At 44.6% G+C, this 25,142-nt stretch overlaps 2 protein-coding genes across 2 annotated transcripts; both read left to right on the top strand.

Annotated features, from left to right (window-relative positions):
* Nucleotides 1-1,332: 1,332 nt before the first annotated feature.
* Nucleotides 1,333-3,291, top strand: LOC130128938 (tumor necrosis factor-like). Its single transcript, XM_056298716.1, has 4 exons — nt 1,333-1,651; nt 1,789-1,816; nt 1,988-2,047; nt 2,314-3,291. Exons 1-4 carry the CDS (start codon nt 1,478-1,480, stop codon nt 2,790-2,792), a joined length of 741 nt encoding a protein of 246 aa, XP_056154691.1. The 5' UTR covers nt 1,333-1,477; the 3' UTR covers nt 2,793-3,291.
* A 13,062-nt stretch (nt 3,292-16,353) lies between these two features.
* LOC130129099 (tumor necrosis factor-like) lies at nt 16,354-18,312 on the top strand. Its single transcript, XM_056298899.1, has 4 exons — nt 16,354-16,672; nt 16,810-16,837; nt 17,009-17,068; nt 17,335-18,312. Exons 1-4 carry the CDS (start codon nt 16,499-16,501, stop codon nt 17,811-17,813), a joined length of 741 nt encoding a protein of 246 aa, XP_056154874.1. The 5' UTR covers nt 16,354-16,498; the 3' UTR covers nt 17,814-18,312.
* The last annotated feature ends 6,830 nt before the right edge of the window (nt 18,313-25,142 follow it).

Genomic DNA, 25,142 nt, shown 5'->3' with positions numbered 1-25,142 from the left:
ATATATTATATATAATATAAAATATGTATAGGTGATGATGACACTAATCATACATATGGACAGCTACATGTAGTGATGACAGCACAACACATACTTCACACAGAGTAATAAACAGCTATAAGGGCTGTTCCCACAATGCAATGCAGTCTCAACCACAGGACCCGCGTGTATGACCATTTGACCCAGAAATACCGAAATGTACATTTCTCACGTCACGCAGGAGAAAGAAAGTGTGCACAGTATCGTTTAGTGTGCTTGTTATAGAAGAACAAATGAGCCACCACACAACAGGAAGTTCCTGCTACACACTTGGAAAGTAAAAGGAAAGCACACTGGGGAAAAAGTAAACATCAAGCGAATCCCCTCATCTGTGTGTGTGTATAGAGAAAAAGAGGTATTGGACATTTTTGCGTGTGTGTGTGTGTCTGTGTGTGTGTGTGTGTGTGTGTGTATAGAGAAAAAGAGGTATTGGACATTTTTGCGTGTGTGTGTGTGTCTGTGTGTGTGTGTGTCTGTGTGTGTGTGTATAGAGAAAAAGGTATTGGACATTTTTGCGTGTGTGTGTGTGTCTGTGTGTGTCTGTGTGTGTGTGTGTGTGTATAGAGAAAAAGGTATTGGACATTTTTGCGTGTGTGTGTGTGTCTGTGTGTGTGTGTGTGTATAGAGAAAAAGGTATTGGACATTTTTGCGTGTGTGTGTGTGTCTGTGTGTGTGTGTGTGTGTATAGAGAAAAAGAGGTATTGGACATTTTTGCGTGTGTGTGTGTGTGTGCGTGTGTGTGTGTGTGTGTGCGTGCGCGCGCGTGTGTGTGTGTGTGTGTGTGTGTGAAGCTGCTGGAGGTGTCTGTGTGTGTGTGTGTGTATAGAGAAAAAGAGGTATTGGACATTTTTGCGTGTGTGTGTGTGTGTGTGTGCGTGTGTGTGTGTGTGTGTGTGTGTGTGTGTGTGTGTGTGTGTGTGTGTGTGTGAAGCTGCTGGAGGTGTCTGTGTGTGTGTGTGTGTATAGAGAAAAAGAGGTATTGGACATTTTTGCGTGTGTGTGTGTGTGCGTGTGTGTGTGTGTGTGTGTGTGTGCGTGTGTGTGTGTGTGCGTGTGTGTGTGTGTGTGAAGCTGCTGGAGGCGTCTGTGCATGCACATGGCTGCATGTGTGTGCTTGTGTGCAGGTGGGGAGAGTGTGGGCTCTCTCGGTAGCTCCAACCACCCAGACTCTGGATTTCCTTCTTTAGCAACTTCTCTCTGAGTGACATCAGCGGAGTTTCCCTGTCAGAGAGAAGCCCTTTTAAAAGGCTGCTCACACACATCAGCAGAGCAGACACACAACCAAGGAAGCACTTCTTCAGCGGGCTGTGTGACTTGCTGTGTGTGTGACACCCTTATTTTGACACAGCACGACACCCTGAGATAAACGGCGAGCTCCAAGCGTGTGCTAGATACGGTTTGCTCTCCTGACGAAGCAACAGGAACACTATTTACAACAATGGAAGGACACCATGAAGTGTTGCTGGACGTAGACACCAGCGAGCAGCAGGACGTGAAGCCATCACAGCAGCCGTCCACACCCAGCAGCCGCCACCGCCGCAGGCTGGCTGCAGCCCTGGTGGCCATGGCACTGTGTGTTGCCGGAGCCGTCTTCTTCAGCTGGCATGCCAAGGTAAATACCATGTAACCCTGACGACAGCGTGCCATGAAGCATCCATGAAGCATCCATGAAGCCTTCAGAGACTTCATGTCCAGGTGGTCTGGCATTCCTTTACACTAACCATTCTTTCTTTCTCCTTTCCTGTGCAGGAGCAGAGTCATACTGAGCAAGATGGAGGTAAGCACTCTTCCCCTTTTCCTCACATCACCATTACACCGTTTTTAAAAGAAGTCCTGGTTTCATCCTCTGATACAGATTCAGACTGGTCACACCACAAGCTCACATGGTTTGCTGTGTGGAAGCGACTGCCATGTAGCACATGGTAAACCCGTCTCCTCTTCTTTCCAGATCTCCGCCACATGTTGAGACAGATCTCTGGGAATATCAGGGCCGCCATTCATGTTGAAGGTAAGGGCAGACTGGACAACACTTCTGTTTTTAAATGAACCCAGACACAGGAACTCGTCTGACACAGAAGATGAAAACCACTTCAGGAAATGAAATGTGAACGTGGTTTTGAGCAAATCGAGACAGATAAGATGGCGTGCGTCTCACCATTCGTTTTATCGGAGCGGTTCATATTTGAAGTTCTTCTTCTTAGTTGTTGTAAGATGATACGTCCTCAGTCTGTGTGCTTAGTCTGCCACTTATTCTTCACTGTCTTCTTTCAATAGGTGAATATAATGCGTCCTTCAAAGACTCAGCGGAGTGGAAAAGGGACGTAAACCAGTTCCACTCACAAGGACATCTTAAACTTGTCAACAACGAGATCGTGATCCCCCAGGACGGCCTGTACTTTGTGTACAGCCAGGCCTCCTTCCAGGTCAGCTGCAACTCGCGCGATGAGGGCGTGGCGAAGCAGGAGGTCCACCTGAGCCACATCGTGAAGCGGTGGTCCAAATCCTTTGGGATCAGCGATCCGAATAATTACGAGACCATCCTGCATTCCATACGCACAGCCTGCGAGCAGAGGCCCAGCAGCGGCCCGGACAGCGGCCCGGACAGCGGGGGCAACTGGTTCAGTGCCGTGTACATGGGAGCCGTGTTCAGCCTGATGAAGGAAGACAGGATCAGGACGGTCACGGAGCCCAGGCTACTGCCCAACCTGGACGACGACCCAGGGAAAACCTTCTTTGGAGTGTTTTCCTTGTAAGCAGGAATGACTGGCAGCTGAATGTACCACGAGGCTTCTAAAATACATGAAGACACGAGAGAGACGAGAAGGTGGAGCAGCCCGGCATGTCCGGCATGTGATGTTTACATATGAATCAAAGCAGGGCTTCATATTGAAGCTACATGTACTGTGAGACACACAGTAAGTACAGCAGCAGTACGTCCGCCTGTGTACTGCAACAGTTTAACGTAGACCCACCAAGACAGTCTTGATGGGTCTACGTTTGAAGTACTTCATGTACTACGTATCTGAGTCTCAGCGCTGCTGGGCGACACTACGTTGCACAATGTGCAGTGTATAATGTATATCTCATGAGCTTTCAGACTTGTGAATTGTGAATCATCACACGTTGATCGTGTAACTACTCTTATTTTACCAGTCGTCCTCATGTAGGACACGTGTCACACTGTCTATTGATTTATTTATCTCTTAATATTTATTAGTTTGTCATGGTATTGTATTTGCTCATGTTTCACTTTATTTTATCTATCTATCTATTTATTTATTTAATGTGTGAACATGTTATTTATTTATTTATTTATTGTTTATTTAATTAATGTGTATGAATGTGTTATGTATTTATTTATTTATTGATCATTCAACTATGAAACGTGCTATATAAATAAAGTCTGGCTTGACGTGACTCTTGTTTATCATACTCTGTTCTAGTTCACTCTAGGTTGCATTTTATTTTGTGTTGTGATTGTAATCTGAACATATTGTGATTATTTTATGAGATGTTCTGAATCTCTTGTGGCAGATTATTGTGAATAACGCAATTTTTTTTCTTTCTTTATTGATACTTCAAATACATTCAAACAGAGCAAAATAGACACACGAGACACCACAAAAACAATGGATTGAAGATAAAAAAACAATAAAGACACAAAAGAGAAAGTAAATTATAAAAAATAAATAACAGAAAAAAAATAAGTAAATAAAGGTGAGATCATATTTTATGTAAACAGATTCAGAGATTTGCAAATGTTGATAGTTTTTAAAGCCTTTGTGTTTTTTAAAGTAGAGATTGTCCTTAAATATTGTTCAACTTCTTTTCTAAGTGCAAAGAGTTGAGGCGTTCTGTTGGAGAATTTACATTTATGTATATGAAACTTGGCTACCCAGCCACTGAGGATGCACAAGCCAGTGCATCCTTAGTGCCGGTCCCAAGCCCGGACAAATGGGGAGGGTTGCGTCAGGAAGGGCATCCGGCGTAAAATCTTTGCCAAATCAAATATGCGGATCATAAATAAGACTTACATACCGGATCGGTCGAGGCCCGGGTTACCAACGACCGCCACCGGTACTGTTAACCAGCAGGGTGTCGGTGGAAACTATGCTACTGTTGGGCGAAGGAGAAGGAGAGGAGGAAAGCATGTCCAGAGGCAGCTAGAGAGGAGGAAGGGTAGGCATTTGGAGGTGAGAGTTGGAACTTTGAATGTTGGCACTATGACTGGTAAAGGGAGAGAGCTGGCTGACATGATGGAAAGAAGAAAGGTAGGCATACTGTGTGTGCAAGAGACCAGGTGGAAGGGGAGTAAGGCCAGGAGTATCGGAGGTGGGTTCAAACTCTTCTACCATGGTGTGAATGGGAGGAGAAATGGGGTAGGGGTAATTCTGAAGGAAGAGTATGTCAAGAGCGTGCTGGAGGTGAAGAGAGTGTCAGACAGAGTGATGAGTATGAAGCTGGAAATTGAAGGTTTATTGCTGAATGTTATCAGCGCATATGCCCCGCAAGTTGGGTGTGAGATGGATGAAAAAGAAGAATTCTGGAATGAGTTGGACGACATGGTGGAGAGGGTACCCAAGGAGGAGAGAGTGGTGATTGGAGCGGACTTCAATGGACATGTTGGTGAAGGGAACAGAGGTGATGAGGAGGTGATGGGAAAGTATGGAGTCAAGAAGAGAAATGTGGAAGGACAGATGGTGGTCGATTTTGCGAAAAGGATGGAAATGGCTGTGGTGAATACATATTTCAAGAAGAGGGAGGAACACAGGGTGACGTACAAGAGTGGAGGGAAGTGCACACAGGTGGACTATATCTTATGTAGAAGGCACCATCTAAAAGGGATTGGAGACTGCAAGGTGGTGACAGGGGAGAGCGTAGCCAGGCAGCATCGGATGGTGGTCTGTAGGATGACTTTGGAGACCAAGAAGAGGAAGCGAGTGAAGACACAGCCGAAGATCAAATGGTGGAAGTTGAAGAAGGAAGACTGTTGTGTGGAGTTCAGGCAGGAGTTAAGACAGGCACTGGGTGGTAGTGAAGAGTTGCCAGATGGCTGGAAAACCACTGCAGAAATAGTGAGGGAGACAGCTAGGAAGGTACTTGGTGTGTCATCAGGACAGAGGAAGGAAGACAAGGAGACTTGGTGGTGGAATGAGGAAGTACAGCAAATTATACAGAGGAAAAGGTTGGCAAAGAAGAAGTGGGATAGTCAGAGAGATGAAGAAAGTAGACAGGAGTACAAGGAGATGCAGCGTAAAGCAAAGAGAGAGGTGGCAAAGGCAAAGGAAAAGGCGTATGGTGAGTTGTATGACAGATTAGACACTAAGGAAGGAGAAAAGGACTTGTACCGATTGGCTAGACAGAGGGACCAAGCTGCAAAGGATGTGCAGCAAGTTAGGGCGATCAAGGATAGAGATGGAAATGTGCTGACAAGCGAGGAGAGTGTGCTAAGAAGGTGGAAGGAATACTTTGAGGGGCTGATGAATGAAGAAAATGAGAGAGAGAGAAGGTTGGATGATGTAGGGATAGTGAATCAGGAAGTTCAGCGGATTAGCAAGGAGGAAGTGAGGGCAGCTATGAAGAGGATGAAGAATGGAAAGGCAGTTGGTCCTGATGACATACCTGTGGAGGCATGGAGATGTTTAGGAGAGATGGCAGTGGAGTTTCTAACTAGATTGTTTAACACAATCTTGGAAAGCGAGAGGATGCCTGAGGAGTGGAGAAGAAGCATACTGGTACCGATTTTCAAGAACAAGGGCGATGTGCAGAACTGTAACAACTACAGAGGTATAAAGTTGATCAGCCACAGCATGAAGATATGGGAAAGAGTAATAGAAGCTAGGTTAAGAGGAGAGGTGACAATCAGCGAGCAGCAGTATGGTTTCATGCCACGAAAGAGCACCACAGATGCGATGTTTGCTTTGAGAATGTTGATTGAGAAGTATAGAGAAGGCCAGAAAGAGTTGCATTGTGTCTTTGTAGATTTAGAGAAAGCTTATGACAGAGTACCGAGAGAGGAGGTGTGGTATTGTATGAGGAAGTCAGGAGTTGCAGAGAAGTATGTAGGAGTGGTGCAGGATACGTATGAGGGAAGTGTGACAATGGTGAGGTGTGCGGTTGGAATGACGGATGGGTTCAAGGTGGAGGTGGGATTACATCAAGGATCGGCTCTTAGCCCTTTCTTGTTTGCAATGGTGATGGACAGGTTGACGGACAAGATCAGGCAGGAGTCTCCATCGATGATGATGTTCGCGGATGACATTGTGATCTGTAGTGAGAGTAGGGTGCAGGTTGAGGAGAGCCTGGAGAGGTGGAGGTATGCACTAGAGAGAAGACGAATGAAAGTCAGTAGGAGCAAGACGGAATACCTATGCGTGAATGAGAGAGAGGACAGTGGAATGGTCAGGATGCAAGGAGTGGAGGTGACAAAGACATCTGAGTTTAAATACTTGGGGTCAACTGTCCAAAGTAACGGGGAGTGCAGTAGAGAGGTGAAAAAGAGAGTGCAGGCAGGTTGGAGTGGGTGGAGAAGTGTGTCAGGAGTGATTTGCGACAGAAGGGTACCAGCAAGAGTTAAAGGGAAAGTTTACAAGATGGTTGTGAGACCAGCTATGTTATATGGTTTGGAGACAGTGGCACTGACGAAAAGACAGGAGGCGGAGCTGGAGGTGGCAGAGTTGAAGATGCTAAGATTTTCACTGGGAGTAACGAAGAAGGACAGGATTAGGAACGATTATATTAGAGGGACCGCTCAGGTTGGACGGTTTGGAGACAAAGCAAGAGAGGCAAGATTGAGATGGCTTGGACATGTGTGGAGGAGAGATGCTGAGTATATTGGGAGAAGGATGCTGAATATGGAGCTGCCAGGGAAGAGGAGAAGAGGAAGGCCAAAGAGGAGGTTTATGGATGTGGTGAGGGAAGACATGCAGGTGGCTGGTGTGACAGAGGAAGACGCAGAAGACAGGAAGAAATGGAAACGGATGATCCGCTGTGGCGACCCCTAACGGGAGCAGCCGAAAGTACTAGTAGTAGTATATGAAACTTGGCTAAAAATAAAAGCATATTTATAAAAAAGAACGCATCACCATCTTTGTGATTAAAATTATGAAAACCAAAAATAACATTCTTATAGTAAAGGTGAACATCAGAAAAGACAAAATCAGCGATAAACTTGTGGAAGTCTCTCCAGAATTGATAAGTGAACTGACATGACCAGAATAAGTGGACACGTGTTTCAGGAGGCATTTGGCAAAAAGAACATTCAACATCTATATCATTTTTAATCTTTGATAACTATTGTTTTGCAGGGTAGAATTTGTGTAGCAATTTAAATGAAATCTCTTTGACTTTGTTTGTTAAAAAACATCTTTGTGGTAACGACCAAACTTTCTTCCATTCAACATCATTCACAAAGTTGTTCCAAAAAAGTGTTGCTGGTGGGACGGAAACTAGGCTATCCTGAAACATGGCTCTTATTCTGGAGTTCAGAAGTTTACACGATGAGAAGCAGACAGTACCAAGAGGAGACTGTGACACATCAGGAGGGTTGAATGATATGAGAGGAGAGCTGCCAGAGGACCTGAATAACATGCACAAACCAGAAGGGATAGCGTCAAATACCACCGAAAACTCTCTAGGCGTTACTGGTACATTAAATCTCATTAGAAATTCAGAGTAATTATATAGCAGCCCATCTTTTTTGAACAATTGACCAACTAAAACAAGACCATTGTTCAACCATCTGTCCAAAAACAATGTTTTGTTCTTATAAACAATGTTACAGTTGTTCCAGATGAAACAATTCTGTGGAGAGAAATTGTGTTTGTATATCAATGCCCACGCTAAAAGGACCTGTTGATGGAAGTGAGAAAGTTTCAGAGGTATTTTTGGAATGCTATAATTACAGAGCAGCAGGAAATTAAGGCCGCCTAAGTTTGAGAACACGTGATGTGAAATGAAATTCCAGATAGATGTGGGATTTTTCAAATATTTTTTTATCCAGTTTATCTTGAAGGTATTGTTGAGTGCACCAAAATCAATAACATTCAAACCACCTTTGTCATACGCGCTTAAAGTAACAGATTTTTGTAAATAGTGGGTTTTGTTTTTCCATAAAAAATTGTTTAACATTTTATCAATTGATTTGCAGATTGTGTTATCGACATGTAAGGACTGAGCAGCATAGGTTAGACGAGAGATTCCTTCTGCCTTCGAAAGCAGAACTCTACCCCTTAGAGACAAGTCTCTCTGCAGCCAGTGATTAAAGTTTTTTTGGGACTTTTCTATAATAGGGCTGAAGTTTACAGAGCTTCTGGATTGCCTATCTTTAGTGATTTGAATACCGAGGTATGTTACAGAGTCTTTCACAGGAATCCCATGAATTGAGGTCGCCAAACAGTCTTTAACAGGCAAAAGTTCACATTTATTAAGATTAAGGAAAAGTCCAGAGGCTTTCGAGAAGGACTGGATACTGTTGATAGCGACAGAAACTTGCGAGGCATCTCTGAGAAAGAGAGCCGTGTCATCTGCCAGTTGACTTATAAATATTTCTCTGTCAGCTACGACCATACCCTTTAATGAACTGAGTTTAATATGTAAATTAAGGAGTTGTACAGAAAGAAGAAACAGATACACTGAAAGGGGGCACCCCTGCCTCACTCCACGTTTCAAAGAAAATCTTGGGGAAGTACCACTAACAAGTTTTATGGAACTATTACTATTGAAATATAAAGTATGAACTGCATTGCAAAAGGATTGACCAAAACCAAATTTCTTCAAAGCAGTAATAATAAAATCATGTTCTAAGGAGTCAAAGGCCTTATAAAAATCCAAAAGAAGAATAAAACTCTCATCCTGCACAAATTCTGGGTAGTCTATTATATCTAAGATTAGTCTTATGTTATTTGAAATATGACGATTCTGCATAAACCCGGACTGACACTCATCAATAACAGTATCTAAAACAGGTTTTACTCTATTAGGAAGAATCAGCGCTAGTATCTTGTAATCGTTGTTCAATAAGGAAATTGGTCGCCAATTATCTAAGAATAAGGGGTCCTTTCTAGGTTTGGGAATCAGGGTGATTAGGCCTTGAGATAAAGTGGGAGGGAGCGCACCCCTATCAATACTTTCCTTAAAGACTTCCACAAGAAATGGGGCTAAGCTGTCAGAGAACTGCTTATAAAGTTCGGCAGTAAGGCCATCTGTACCAGGAGACTTATTAACTTTTAGACACTTTATAGCATCTGCGACCTCATTCAGAGAAATTGACCTATCACAGAGTTTGTGAATAGCGCACATGAGACGGTGCTGTGCATCTGCTGTGAATGTGCGACCTTATCTCCCTCTTCTGCTTCTTCTTCTTCTTCTTCTTCTTCTTCTTCTTCTTCTTCTTCTTCTTCTTCTCCCGGCTGCTGTGTTTTAGACAGCATGTATTACATGACTTCTATGGCTTATCAGCTGATGTCTTCATATGTTTAAGCACGTTAAATGTGTTAAAAGTACACGTGGAGCTTTGAAACATTTTCAGATTAAAGAAACAACAGAAATAGTTTCAAAAGAAAAAAAATGCCTGTTTGGTGTTTGATATTTGATGTTCAGACGGGGTCTTCATTCACCAGCTTCCTCCACCACAGAAGAAGGAGGATGTGCATATTATGGGAAAACAGTTCTAAACTATCATCTAATTTCTAGGATTTCGCATATACTTGTGAAACGCTGGTGAAGAAAAAACTGTTGACAGTAAATTAGCAGGTAAAACGTATTGAGAATTGGCTTTGGAGAAGGCATATCCGGCTCCTTTTGAGAGGAGCTGCTAATGATTCTGGTTGACATCCAGCAAATGAGCTCAACTCACCATTCAGTTTACCTTCAACATGCCACACACACATGAAAAAGGAACCCATCAGCTTGTCTGACCATGAAAGTAGAATTCACAGGGAAAACCCCAGAAACTGAGCTATCCCTTTATAAGCCCACACTAGGCTTCCGGTGTGGGAAGATGGCGGCACAAATTCACGTTTGCGCTCCCCCTATTTGTTAGATTAAATTAAATGTGGGTTTACACCACCAAGTCAGTAGGTGGCGCTTCATCGCTTCTTGGGATCAGTACGAAAGAGCAAAGCTTCCTTACGCCAGGCCGGAAATAAATTTATTTTCATTGTGCCTCTCTTCTTGATTCACAGGTACTGCAAAAAGATATTATAAACTCCCCAGTTTAGTCTTAGACAGAAGATATAGTCACGACAGTATTCCATGGTGTTTTAGTGCAAATGTGATAAGCCTGTTATGTTTTGGGTTGATAATTGTCTCGACTTGCTGAGGGTACCAGACGCCATGCTAGCTAGTAGCTAGGCTAGCCCAATAAAGTGGTATCCTGTCGTAGTAGATTGTAAACATCTCGTAGTAAAGTTTGGGTGATACATGGAGATGTGGGTTTATGTTGTAAGAAAAGTGTTAATGTTACTATTTTACGAGGAGCTATTCTGTGGTAACTTGTTCAGATAATTGTCCAGTTGTCGCCATTTCATGCCTGTTGCTGGTGCTGCGTGTTAGGATGTGTGCGCATGCGTGAGACCACGCATAGTGTATGCGTGTGATCAGAATATTTGTAAACAAAGAGCGCCAAGCTACTTCCGGGTGGATTCTGGTAGCTGGGTAGTGCCTAGTAGCTAACGTACATAACGGTTAGCTAGCACTAGTTGAACAGACAAATTAATTGTCAAAATGCCGAAATCGTGCTGCTGTGTGTGGGGCTGTAATGCCAAATGTACCCCGGCAAACACGTGTTTTGGCTTTTTCCGTTTTCCATCAGATAAATCTGAATCTACCCAGCGTAGTCTGTGGGTACGGAGAGTAAAACGGACGAAGAGCACCGCTAACGTTACAAAATTAGTGACGTTGCCAGGAGGACTTGCTGGTGCTGAACTGGGAGGAGGACGGAAACCATCCATTCATGACCGGATCTGTGGGAGACATTTTATTACAGGTAAGAATGAACATTGTTGCCGTTGTGTAGTGGGAGATTGTGTATCCGTTTCACCCGCTAGCTAACGTTAGCTACATTTTACATCAGTCAAAGTAACGTAAATCCCCGGTCGCGTCATTACTAATGAAAACAACGTATTGTAACGTGTATGGATAAGAAGACACGCTGGCCGCTGGCCGGCGGGTCTGACCTTTCAGTCGAGCGGTTAGCGACGTCTCCTGCGGTGCGGGCGACACGGGTTTGTTTCCCGGCCGCGGCAGTTCCTGTGGTTGCGTTGTCCCCCGAATTCGCTACAAGATAATATTGTTCATGAAACACCCAGCTCTCTATAGCTGGGCCTACTACTTTATTTTTGTTTCAACAGAATTATTAATTGATTAGTCGCGAACACTTCCTTACCTTCTCATTCAGCTAGGCGATCCAAAAATGTCCCAAATGTCCGTTAGGAGCAAAACGTCCAGAGGTGGACAAATGTCTCGAGAGATATGTCTCGAGACGGGACATAGGCATATTATGCCTCGAGACCGGTGTGAGCTGAATGTCCCGCTGTTGGACTAGGCTCCAACACAAATAACGTTAGCTAGGCTAGAGATTATAATCTAACAAACTTTTGTATTGATGTTTACACACGTTATTCACAGCAAGTTGAAGATAAAATGAACACAAAAACAACAGTTTAATTTAATCTGCACTCAAAATTACTTTATTATGCTCTTTATTTCATACACACATGGGACAAACCTCACAGACCCCTTGCTAAAGATGCGTTTCGACTCTGCCTTCTGTTTGTGTAAACATTGCACTCCGCGAAGCTAGCCACCCGGAAGAAGGTTGTTTGTTGTTGTGACGTCACACTGATCTCTCCTATTGAAGCCTGTGTATGGGATAAAAGAGTTGTGCAGGTGGATATAGATACATGGTTCAGATGCTGTAATAGGCTAATTATTTCTGTTGTTGTGAAAGTGCTATTTTGACACTCGCCTATGTTGATGTTTGAGTGATGAGAAAAAACAAATTGATTTTACAAATTGTTACTTTTTATTTTGTATTTATTTTACTTTTGATGAATATGGTACAATGTGGAGAGGAGGATGAAAATGGCTGTGGTGAATACATATTTCAAGAAGAGGGAGGAACACGGTGATGTGCAAGAGTGAGGAAAGTGCACACAGGTGGACTATATCTTATGTAGAAGGCACGATCTAAAAGGGATTAGAGACTGCAAGGTGGTGAAAGGGGAGAACGTAGCTAGGCAGTATCGGATGGTGGTCTGTAGGATGACTTTGGAGACCAAGAAGAGGAAGCGAGTGAAGACACAGCCGAAGATCAAATGGAAGTTGAAGAAGGAAGACTGTGGTGTGGAGTTCAGGCAGGAGTTAAGACAGGCACTGGATGGTAGTGAAGAGTTGCCGGATGGCTGGGCAACCACTGCAGAAATAGTGAGGGAGACAGCTAGGAAGGTACTTGGTGTGTCATCAGGACAGAGGAAGGAAGACAAGGAGACTTGGTGGTGGAATGAGAAAGTACAGCAAAGTATACAGAGGTAGAGGTTGGCAAAGAAGAAGTGGGATAATCAGAGAGATGAAGAAAGTAGACAGGAGTACAAGGAGATGCAGCGTAAAGCAAAGAGAGAGGTGGCAAAGGCAAAAGAAAAGGCATATGGTGAGTTGTATGACAGGTTAGACACTAAGGAGGGAGAAAAGGACTTGTACCGATTGGCTAGACAGAGGGACCGAGCTGGGAAAGATGTGCAGCAAGTTAGGGCGATCAAGGATAGAGATGGAAATGTGCTGACAAGCAAGGGGGGTGCACTGAGAAGGTGGAAGGAGTACTTTGAGGGGCTGATGAATGAAGAAAACGAGAGAGAGAGAAGGTTGGATGATGTAGGGATAGTGAATCAGGAAGTTCAGTGGATTAGCAAGGAGGAAGTGAGGGCAGCTATGAAGAGGATGAAGACTGGAAAGGCAGTTGGTCCTGATGACATACCTGTGGAGGCATGGAGGTGTTGAGGAGAGATGGCAGTGGAGTTTTTAACTAGATTGTTTAACACAATCTTGGAAAGTGAGAGGATGCATGAGGAGTGGAGAAGAAGCATACTGGTACCGATTTTCAAGAACAAGGGCGATATGCAGAACTGTAGTAACTACAGACATATAAAGTTGATCAGCCACAGCATGAAGATTTGGGAAAGAGTAATAGAAGCTAGGTTAAGAGGAGAGGTGATGATCAGCGAGCAGCAGTATGGTTTCATGCCACGAAAGAGCACCACAGATGAAATGTTTGCTTTGAGAATGTTGATGGAGAAGTATAGAGAAGGCCAGAAGGAGTTGCATTGTGTCTTTGTAGATTTAGAGAAAGCATACGACAGGGTGCCGAGGGAGGAGGTGTGGTATTGTATGAGGAAGTCGGGAGTGGCAGAGAAGTATGTAGGAGTGGTGCAGGATATGTATGAGGGAAGTGTGACAATGGTGAGGCGTGCGGTTGGAATGACAGATGGGTTCAAGGTGGAGGTGGGATTACATCAAGGATCGGCTCTGAGCCCTTTCTTGTTTGCAATAGTGATGGACAGGTTGACGGACAAGATATCAGGCAGGAGTCTCCATCGATGATGATGTTCGCGGATGACATTGTGAGCCTAGCAAGAGTAGGGTGCAGGTTGAGGAGAGCCTGGAGAGGTGGAGGTATGCACTGGAGAGAAGAGGAATGAAAGTCAGTAGGAGCAAGACAAAATACCTATGCATGAATGAGAGGGAGGACAGTGGAATGGTCTGGATGCAAGGAGTGGAGGTGACGAAGGCATATGAGTTTAAATACTTGGGGTCAACTGTCCAAAGTGACGGGGATGCAATAGAGAGGTGAAGAAGAGAGTGCAGGCAGGGTGGAGTGGGTGGAGAAGAGTGTCAGGAGTGATTTGCGACAGAAGGGTACCAGCAAGAGTTAAAGGGAAGGTTTACAGGATGGTTGTGAGACCAGCTATGTTATATGGTTTGGAGACAGTTGCACTGACGAAAAGACAGGAGGTGGCAGAGTTGAAGATGCTAAGATTTTCATTCGGAGTGATGAAGAAGGACAGGATTAGGAATGATTATATTAGAGGGACCACTCAAGTTGGATGGTTTGGAGACAAAGCAAGAGAGGCAAGATTGAGATGGTTTGGACATGTGTGGAGGAGAGATGCTCGGTAAATTGGGAGAAGGATGCCGAATATGGAACTGCCAGGAAAGAGGCAAAGAGGAAGGCCAAAGAGGAGGTTTATGGATGTGGTGAGGGAGGACATGCAGGTGGCTAGTGTGACTGAGTAAGACACAGAAGACAGGAAGTAATGGAAATGGATGATCCGCTATGGCGACCCCTAACGGGAGCAGCCAAAAGTAGTAGTAGAGGTACAATGCGGAGAGGTGGCCCCCTGAATTCACTACAATATATTTAACTGTTGAGACCAGAAATAAACTGACATGAGCTTGAGTGACAACGTTATTTTCATCGTGCCTCTCTTTTTGATTCACAGATCCACAGTGCTATTTAGCCTGTGTATCATTTGCTGCCGTACCGGATATCCCCTAGGTGTGGAGCCGGTAACAAAACCACAGCTGAGGTATGAAGATTCTTGTCTGGTGTTCTTCCATTCCACTCCACGGAGAGCACCCTGATCTCTACAGAACGTATATGTATGTCTCTTCTCCTGGATCACCACCTTGCTGTGGTGGAGAAGCTTGCGTGTACCAATGACCCCAAGAGCTATGCCATCTGGAGCTTGGCTCCTGATAGAGTCACCCAGGGCGGACAGGTCAAGGGGGAGGTTCCAGATGAAGCGCGATCCAACAAAGACCCCAACGGCAGAACTGACAGACTCTTCTGCCAGTTCTTCCGACTGTGTCTTCTGTCTGGCTGTCTTCTGACTGACTGTCTCTTCTGACTGACTCTCTTCTGCCTGACTGTGTCTTCTGACTGACTGGGTGTCTTCTACACGGTGTGGTTGTTGAAGAATTGAGGTAATTTGTCACTGTTGCTCATCTGTGTTGCTACTTTATTTTTTATGATGTCATTTATGGGGTGGTTGAGATATGATGTAATTAAATGACTAAGAAAATATATTAGCAGAGCTTCTAGCAAACAATAAGGGGTCAGATAATATAGATCATACATATATTGTAACGATCACGGATAAATAGGCTCGCTAGCCCTTGGCTAACGGGTCGGACCCTTTAGTCGACTGGTTAACATTCTCGCCCGCGGTGCAGGAAACCCGAGTTCGCGTCCCGGCTGTGACGGTCCGGCTGGGCTGCCCCCTGAATTCGCTACAATATTATATATATTATATATAATATAAAATATGTATAGGTGATGATGACACTAATCATACATATGGACAGCTACATGTAGTGATGACAGCACAACACATACTTCACACAGAGTAATAAACAGCTATAAGGGCTGTTCCCACAATGCAATGCAGTCTCAACCACAGGGCCCGCGTGTATGACCATTTGACCCAGAAATACCGAAATGTACATTTCTCACGTCACGCAGGAGAAAGAAAGTGTGCACAGTATCATTTAGTGTGCTTGTTATAGAAGAACAAATGAGCCACCACACAACAGGAAGTTCCTGCTACACACTTGGAAAGTAAAAGGAAAGCACACTGGGGAAAAAGTAAACATCAAGCGAATCCCCTCATCTGTGTGTGTGTATAGAGAAAAAGAGGTATTGGACATTTTTGCGTGGGTGTGTGTGTGTGTGTGTGTGTGTGCGTGTGTGTGTATAGAGAAAAAGCGGTATTGGACATTTTTGCGTGTGTGTGTGTGTGTATACAGAAAAAGCGGTATTGGACATTTTTGCGTGTGTGTGTGTGTCTGTGTGTGTGAGTGTATAGAAAAAAAGAGGTATTGGACATTTTTGCGTGTGTGTGTGTGTCTGTGTGTGTGTGTGTGTATAGAGAAAAAGAGGTATTGGACATTTTTGTGTGCGTGTGTGTGCGTGTGTGTGCGTGTGTGTGTGTGTGTGTGTGTGTGTGCGTGTGTGTGTGTGTGCGTGTGTGTGTGTGTGTGTGCGTGTGTGTGTGTGTGTGCGTGTGTGTGTGTGTGCGTGTGTGTGTGTGTGTGAAGCTGCTGGAGGCGTCTGTGCATGCACATGGCTGCATGTGTGTGCTTGTGTGCAGGTGGGGAGAGTGTGGGCTCTCTCGGTAGCTCCAACCACCCAGACTCTGGATTTCCTTCTTTAGCAACTTCTCTCTGAGTGACATCAGCGGAGTTTCCCTGTCAGAGAGAAGCCCTTTTAAAAGGCTGCTCACACACATCAGCAGAGCAGACACACAACCAAGGAAGCACTTCTTCAGCGGGCTGTGTGACTTGCTGTGTGTGTGACACCCTTATTTTGACACAGCACGACACCCTGAGATAAACGGCGAGCTCCAAGCGTGTGCTAGATACGGTTTGCTCTCCTGACGAAGCAACAGGAACACTATTTACAACAATGGAAGGACACCATGAAGTGTTGCTGGACGTAGACACCAGCGAGCAGCAGGACGTGAAGCCATCACAGCAGCCGTCCACACCCAGCAGCCGCCACCGCCGCAGGCTGGCTGCAGCCCTGGTGGCCATGGCACTGTGTGTTGCCGGAGCCGTCTTCTTCAGCTGGCATGCCAAGGTAAATACCATGTAACCCTGACGACAGCGTGCCATGAAGCATCCATGAAGCATCCATGAAGCCTTCAGAGACTTCATGTCCAGGTGGTCTGGCATTCCTTTACACTAACCATTCTTTCTTTCTCCTTTCCTGTGCAGGAGCAGAGTCATACTGAGCAAGATGGAGGTAAGCACTCTTCCCCTTTTCCTCACCTCACCATTACACCGTTTTTAAAAGAAGTCCTGGTTTCATCCTCTGATACGGATTCAGACTGGTCACACCACAAGCTCACATGGTTTGCTGTGTGGAAGCGACTGCCAGGTAGCACATGGTAAACCCGTCTCCTCTTCTTTCCAGATCTCCGCCACATGTTGAGACAGATCTCTGGGAATATCAGGGCCGCCATTCATGTTGAAGGTAAGGGCAGACTGGACAACACTTCTGTTTTTAAATGAACCCAGACACAGGAACTCGTCTGACACAGAAGATGAAAACCACTTCAGGAAATGAAATGTGAACGTGGTTTTGAGCAAATCGAGACAGATAAGATGGCGTGCGTCTCACCATTCGTTTTATCGGAGCGGTTCATATTTGAAGTTCTTCTTCTTAGTTGTTGTAAGATGATACGTCCTCAGTCTGTGTGCTTAGTCTGCCACTTATTCTTCACTGTCTTCTTTCAATAGGTGAATATAATGCGTCCTTCAAAGACTCAGCGGAGTGGAAAAGGGACGTAAACCAGTTCCACTCACAAGGACATCTTAAACTTGTCAACAACGAGATCGTGATCCCCCAGGACGGCCTGTACTTTGTGTACAGCCAGGCCTCCTTCCAGGTCAGCTGCAACTCGCACGATGAGGGCGTGGCGAAGCAGGAGGTCCACCTGAGCCACATCGTGAAGCGGTGGTCCAAATCCTTTGGGATCAGCGATCCGAATAATTACGAGACCATCCTGCATTCCATACGCACAGCCTGCGAGCAGAGGCCCAGCAGCGGCCCGGACAGCGGCCCGGACAGCGGGGGCAACTGGTTCAGTGCCGTGTACATGGGAGCCGTGTTCAGCCTGATGAAGGAAGACAGGATCAGGACGGTCACGGAGCCCAGGCTACTGCCCAACCTGGACGACGACCCAGGGAAAACCTTCTTTGGAGTGTTTTCCTTGTAAGCAGGAATGACTGGCAGCTGAATGTACCACGAGGCTTCTAAAATACATGAAGACACGAGAGAGACGAGAAGGTGGAGCAGCCCGGCATGTCCGGCATGTGATGTTTACATATGAATCAAAGCAGGGCTTCATATTGAAGCTACATGTACTGTGAGACACACAGTAAGTACAGCAGCAGTACGTCCGCCTGTGTACTGCAACAGTTTAACGTAGACCCACCAAGACAGTCTTGATGGGTCTACGTTTGAAGTACTTCATGTACTACGTATCTGAGTCTCAGCGCTGCTGGGCGACACTACGTTGCACAATGTGCAGTGTATAATGTATATCTCATGAGCTTTCAGACTTGTGAATTGTGAATCATCACACGTTGATCGTGTAACTACTCTTATTTTACCAGTCGTCCTCATGTAGGACACGTGTCACACTGTCTATTGATTTATTTATCTCTTAATATTTATTAGTTTGTCATGGTATTGTATTTGCTCATGTTTCACTTTATTTTATCTATCTATCTATTTATTTATTTAATGTGTGAACATGTTATTTATTTATTTATTGTTTATTTAATTAATGTGTATGAATGTGTTATGTATTTATTTATTTATTGATCATTCAACTATGAAACGTGCTATATAAATAAAGTCTGGCTTGACGTGACTCTTGTTTATCATACTCTGTTCTAGTTCACTCTAGGTTGCATTTTATTTTGTGTTGTGATTGTAATCTGAACATATTGTGAGTATTTTATGAGATGTTCTGAATCTCTTGTGGCAGATTATTGTGAATAACGCAAATTTTTTTTCTTTTTTTTTCTTTCTTTATTGATACTTCAAATACATTCAAACAGAGCAAAATAGACACACGAGACACCACAAAAACAATGGATTGAAGATAAAAAAACAATAAAGACACAAAAGAGAAAGTAAATTATAAAAAATAAATAACAGAAAAAAAATAAGTAAATAAAGGTGAGATCATATTTTATGTAAACAGATTCAGAGATTTGCAAATGTTGATAGTTTTTAAAGCCTTTGTGTTTTTTAAAGTAGAGATTGCCCTTAAATATTGTTCAACTTCTTTTCTAAGTGCAAAGAGTTGAGGCGTTCTGTTGGAGAATTTACATTTATGTATATGAAACTTGGCTAAAAATAAAAGCATATTTATAAAAAAGAACGCATCACCATCTTTGTGATTAAAATTATGAAAACCAAAAATAACATTCTTATAGTAAAGGTGAACATCAGAAAAGACAAAATCAGCGATAAACTTGTGGAAGTCTCTCCAGAATTGATAAGTGAACTGACATGACCAGAATAAGTGGACACGTGTTTCAGGAGGCATTTGGCAAAAAGAACATTCAACATCTATATCATTTTTAATCTTTGATAACTATTGTTTTGCAGGGTAGAATTTGTGTAGCAATTTAAATGAAATCTCTTTGACTTTGTTTGTTAAAAAACATCTTTGTGGTAACGACCAAACTTTCTTCCATTCAACATCATTCACAAAGTTGTTCCAAAAAAGTGTTGCTGGTGGGACGGAAACTAGGCTATCCTGAAACATGGCTCTTATTCTGGAGTTCAGAAGTTTACACGATGAGAAGCAGACAGTACCAAGAGGAGACTGTGACACATCAGGAGGGTTGAATGATATGAGAGGAGAGCTGCCAGAGGACCTGAATAACATGCACAAACCAGAAGGGATAGCGTCAAATACCACCGAAAACTCTCTAGGCGTTACTGGTACATTAAATCTCATTAGGAATTCAGAGTAATTATATAGCAGCCCATCTTTTTTGAACAATTGACCAACTAAAACAAGACCATTGTTCAACCATCTGTCCAAAAACAATGTTTTGTTCTTATAAACAATATTACAGTTGTTCCAGATGAAACAATTCTGTGGAGAGAAATTGTGTTTGTATATCAATGCCCACGCTAAAAGGACCTGTTGATGGAAGTGAGAAAGTTTCAGAGGTATTTTTGGAATGCTATAATTACAGAGCAGCAGGAAATTAAGGCCGCCTAAGTTTGAGAACACATGATGTGAAATGAAATTCCAGATAGATGTGGGATTTTTCAAATATTTTTTTATCCAGTTTATCTTGAAGGTATTGTTGAGTGCACCAAAATCAATAACATTCAAACCACCTTTGTCATACGCGCTTAAAGTAACAGATTTTTGTAAATAGTGGGTTTTGTTTTTCCATAAAAAATTGTTTAACATTTTATCAATTGATTTGCAGATTGTGTTATCGACATGTAAGGACTGAGCAGCATAGGTTAGACGAGAGATTCCTTCTGCCTTCGAAAGCAGAACTCTACCCCTTAGAGACAAGTCTCTCTGCAGCCAGTGATTAAAGATTTTTTGGGACTTTTCTATAATAGGGCTGAAGTTTACAGAGCTTCTGGATTGCCTATCTTTAGTGATTTGAATACCGAGGTATGTTACAGAGTCTTTCACAGGAATCCCATGAATTGAGGTCACCAAACAGTCTGTAACAGGCAAAAGTTCACATTTATTAAGATTAAGGAAAAGTCCAGAGGCTTTCGAGAAGGACTGGATACTGTTGATAGCGACAGAAACTTGCGAGGCATCTCTGAGAAAGAGAGCCGTGTCATCTGCCAGTTGACTTATAAATATTTCTCTGTCAGCTACGACCATACCCTTTAATGAACTGAGTTTAATATGTAAATTAAGGAGTTGTACAGAAAGAAGAAACATACACTGAAAGGGGGCACCCCTGCCTCACTCCACGTCTCAAAGAAAATCTTGGGGAAGTACCACTAACAAGTTTTATGGAACTATTACTATTGAAATATAAAGTATGAACTGCATTGCAAAAGGATTGACCAAAACCAAATTTCTTCAAAGCAGTAATAATAAAATCATGTTCTAAGGAGTCAAAGGCCTTATAAAAATCCAAAAGAAGAATAAAACTCTCATCCTGCACAAATTCTGGGTAGTCTATTATATCTAAGATTAGTCTTATGTTATTTGAAATATGACGATTCTGCATAAACCCGGACTGACACTCATCAATAACAGTATCTAAAACAGGTTTTACTCTATTAGGAAGAATCAGCGCTAGTATCTTGTAATCGTTGTTCAATAAGGAAATTGGTCGCCAATTATCTAAGAATAAGGGGTCCTTTCTAGGTTTGGGAATCAGGGTGATTAGGCCTTGAGATAAAGTGGGAGGGAGCGCACCCCTATCAATACTTTCCTTAAAGACTTCCACAAGAAATGGGGCTAAGCTGTCAGAGAACTGCTTATAAAGTTCGGCAGTAAGGCCATCTGTACCAGGAGACTTATTAACTTTTAGACACTTTATAGCATCTGCGACCTCATTCAGAGAAATTGACCTATCACAGAGTTTGTGAATAGCGCACATGAGACGGTGCTGTGCATCTGCTGTGAATGTGCGACCTTATCTCCCTCTTCTTCTTCTTCTTCTTCTTCTTCTTCTTCTTCTTCTTCTTCTTCTCCCGGCTGCTGTGTTTTAGACAGCATGTATTACATGACTTCTATGGCTTATCAGCTGATGTCTTCATATGTTTAAGCACGTTAAATGTGTTAAAAGTACACGTGGAGCTTTGAAACATTTTCAGATTAAAGAAACAACAGAAATAGTTTCAAAAGAAAAAATGCCTGTTGGTGTTTGATATTTAATGTTCAGACGGGGTCTTCATTCACCAGCTTCCCCCGCCACAGAAGAAGGAGGATGTGCATATTATGGGAAAACAGTTCTAAACTATCATCTAATTTCTAGGATTTCGCATATACTTGTGAAACGCGGGTGAAGAAAAAACTGTTGACAGTAAATTAGCAGGTAAAACGTATTGAGAATTGGCTTTGGAGAAGGCACATCCGGCTCCTTTTGAGAGGAGCTGCTAATGATTCTGGTTGACATCCAGCAAATGAGCTCAACTCACCATTCAGTTTACCTTCAACATGCCACACACACATGAAAAAGGAACCCATCAGCTTGTCTGACCATGAAAGTAGAATTCACAGGGAAAACCCCAGAAACTGAGCTATCCCTTTATAAGCCCACACTAGGCTTCCGGTGTGGGAAGATGGCGGCACAAATTCACGTTTGCAGTACTGATGTGGGAAGATGGTGGCGTAAATTCACGTTTGCGGCGGCCTCACCCAGTACCGTCCATGCAGTGTCTTTATCCACGTCTGTGTCTAAGTTTGTCTTCGTTTGATGGCTGGGAGAGCTGGTGCTGAATCGGCTGGGAGGCTTGGCCTGCTGCGTCCTGCCTGGAGCTGTGCTCAAGGAGGAAACACCGAGGGCGGTCTGACAGGACGCAGAAACAGGGCAGGCTAGGCTAACTGCTAGCCCATGCAGACCGGCAGTTCCGATAACACCGAGGGTGATCTGGCGGCGGCCTCACCTAGCCTTGACTGTGTTTTTAGCGTCATCGTGTGGAGTATGGGGAGGTGTGTCGGGGGTGTCTGGATGGGAGAGCTAGCGTTGGATCAGCTGAGAGAGCTTGGTCTGCTGCGTCCGGATGTCTGCATAGGCCAACAAGGCCCAGGCCTAGGGCCCAAATTTCCGAGGGGGCCCAAAATTATGGGGGGAAGGGGGGAAATATAATATATTTTAAAATTATTATTATTTTATTAGTAGCATTTTTTAACATATCAACAATTCCTATGACACACGCCAAATAAATATGTGTCTATCAATCACGAATAATTATTTTGCCATAAAAAGAAATAACGCAAATGAAACCGTGGTATCGTTCAATCTAACTCTAAGAACTCTAAATCCGGTATGGCATCTCCCAGAATGCCATACCGCATTTGCATTTAACTTGAAGTGTACTGTTAATGGAAGTTACAGCAGAGAAACAGCATCCACGCAGACTGCAGTCAGGTGCAGCAAAGCATAAAAAAGGAAAACAAGAAGAAGCAGAGGCTGAATGCCAAAGGAGGACGTATTAAATCAAGACTGCAGCACTCGGTAGCCTAATATTCCCTCACACAAGCAACCTTCCGGGCATTATGTGGTATTAACTGTAGCTTATTGAATACTTATATATACTTATTTAATTATAATGAATGATACTTATTTAACTTGCCTGTAATTAATTAATTATGTTATTGCACTCTGTGTGTGCTCCGTCCGTATTTGCCAGCTGTCTGTTGTATTGCATTTACTTTTTATGTTGGTGGGGGGTGGCGGTAGGTGGCCCAAAACGGAGGCGAGGCCTAGGGCCCATTAACGTCATGATCCGGCCCTCTGTGGGCCCAAGGACCACGGCCCCTGGCTGGAGTTGCGCCCGAAGAGGCACCACTGAGGGCGGTCTGACAGGACAGGGAAGTGGGGCAGGCTAAGCTAACTGCTAGCCCATGCAGACCGGTAGTTCCCACAGTCATCCTGGCTGGCGTTCGTTCTGCTAGGACAGTGATATTTTTGTGTGTGTTTAGTTTAGTTATTATTGTGTTTAGAAATCACGTCAGGACACAGCGCTGTCACTCGACACAACCTCTGCGTTGTATTGTTTATTCAGACTGACACAGCGTCACAGGCAGACCCGATCAAACAACCCAGAGCCCGCTGGTATCACCAATCGATCCCAGCACAATAGAACAGCACCAAATCAAATGCAGCACTGTCAATGTGTGCAGACGTAACACCCCCCCCCCCGGCAGGATTTAACAAGAACAGAACTATGTGCATCACACATCAATCAAGGTGAAATAGAACGATGCTATCATTAACTAATTGCAGCAGACATAACACCCTCCCCCCTAGCAGGATTTCAAACATGAAAGGTTGACACAAAGTCCTCTAGGTGGCCAGGGCGTAAACGTGTGCGAACAGGTCGCGAGGCGGCCTGAGGCTGGGCAGGCTGAGGTGGGGAGGGAGAAGGCAGGGGAAGCTGAGGCCCAGGAATGTCTGGGGCCCGTGTAGGAGCTGCATGAAGCCCCGGGGCGTCTCGCCATGCTGAGGGAATGGCTAAGGTTGTGTCACCAGCTGTGTGTGGCGGAGCTGACACCTTCCGTAGACGACTGGAGTGCCACCGAGTGCCATCGCTGAGGAGGTAAGTGGCTGGGCCCAGCTGACGGGTGACTTGGAGATGAGAGGACCAGTATGAAGCCATTTTATTGTCTCTGTGGGGCCTGCGGACCCTGACCCAGTCTGACACATTGATGTCTGGCACGCTGATTCATTTTGACTGGTCAAACCGTTGCTTCAGCCGTGTCTGCTGACGAGTGACTGAGAGAGAGGCTGGGGAGACGCCTGTGGTCGAGTGCTGTGTGGCCCGATAGTGCAGCAGAGTGTGACGGATGGCCTGCGTGAAAGAGCACCCTTGGGCCATGTGTGCTCTGAGGCCGTTCTTCAGTGACTGATGAGAACGTTCAACGCCGCCATTGGCCTGGGGATGGTAGTACACAGTGCGTATATGACGGATGCCCTTGCTTTCGAGATAAGCAGTGAACTCAGCAGAGACCAGTTGAGGACCGTTGTCAGTAGTGATGGTCTTTGGGAGGCCCCAGCGAGAGAAGAGAGAGTCCAGGAAGTCGATGATGACCTGTGAGGTCACAGTGCCGGAAGTGGTGAGTTCAGACCATGTTGAGTGTAGATCGTAGGCGACCACCATGAAGCGTTGGTGGTGGGGAACTCCATGGATCTCACCACAGATGTCCAACTGCAGGTGTTCCCAGGGCTGAGAGGGCCAGGCGAGAGGTTGCAGGGGTGGGGGAGCCTGGTGGCCAAGTCTTGCCACTCACAAGGCAGGCAGAACAGTCCTTCACCAGAGCCTCAATATCTCTGTCTATCTCCGACCACCACACCAGGTCTCGGCAGTGCTGTTTCAGTTTCACAATGCCCAGGTGGCCTTCATGCGCCATATTCAAAACACGCACATGGAGAGCAGCTGGGACCACTGTGCAAAACCCACGTGCCATGCAGGTGTCGTTCCAGCAGGAGAGCTCCTGTCTGACTCGGGCGAACGCAGCCAGCTCCTCTGGGACCTTGTGAGGCCAGCCGTTCTGGATGTAGGTGTGGAGCTGGGAGAGGACAGGGTCCTGTTCGGAGGCTGCCCTCAGCTCCTGCAGAGAGACAGTGGCCTGGAGGGGTGTGTGTAGCATTTGGACAATGTCCTTTTCCACACAGTCAGTGTCCGTCTGTGGAGCTGGGGTGGAGACAGAGTGAGAGAGCAGGTCGGTGACAACATTGTCTCTGCCTGGGGTGAACTGCAGGCTGAAGTTGTACTGGCGGAGGTGGTCAGACCAGCGGTGCAACCTCAGGGGTTTGTGGCCTGTCCCAGATGTGGACAGCAGCGCTGTCAGGGCCTGGTGATCTGT

Source organism: Lampris incognitus, chromosome 18 (assembly GCF_029633865.1).
Source record: "Lampris incognitus isolate fLamInc1 chromosome 18, fLamInc1.hap2, whole genome shotgun sequence".
In the NCBI taxonomy this organism is placed as follows: domain Eukaryota; kingdom Metazoa; phylum Chordata; class Actinopteri; order Lampriformes; family Lampridae; genus Lampris; species Lampris incognitus.
Note: the sequence above shows the minus strand (reverse complement) of the source record. Positions and strands in the feature narration are given on the sequence as shown.

Excerpts from the sequence above, each read along its gene's own strand:
- LOC130128938 (XM_056298716.1), top strand. The coding sequence starts at position 1,478 with ATGGAAGGACACCATGAAGTGTTGCTGGACGTAGACACCAGCGAGCAG. Across the intron at positions 1,652-1,788 it reads TCTTCAGCTGGCATGCCAAG|GAGCAGAGTCATACTGAGCA; the intron begins GTAAATACCATG and ends TTTCCTGTGCAG. Across the intron at positions 2,048-2,313 it reads GGCCGCCATTCATGTTGAAG|GTGAATATAATGCGTCCTTC; the intron begins GTAAGGGCAGAC and ends TTCTTTCAATAG.
- LOC130129099 (XM_056298899.1), top strand. The coding sequence starts at position 16,499 with ATGGAAGGACACCATGAAGTGTTGCTGGACGTAGACACCAGCGAGCAG. Across the intron at positions 16,838-17,008 it reads TCATACTGAGCAAGATGGAG|ATCTCCGCCACATGTTGAGA; the intron begins GTAAGCACTCTT and ends TCTTCTTTCCAG. Across the intron at positions 17,069-17,334 it reads GGCCGCCATTCATGTTGAAG|GTGAATATAATGCGTCCTTC; the intron begins GTAAGGGCAGAC and ends TTCTTTCAATAG.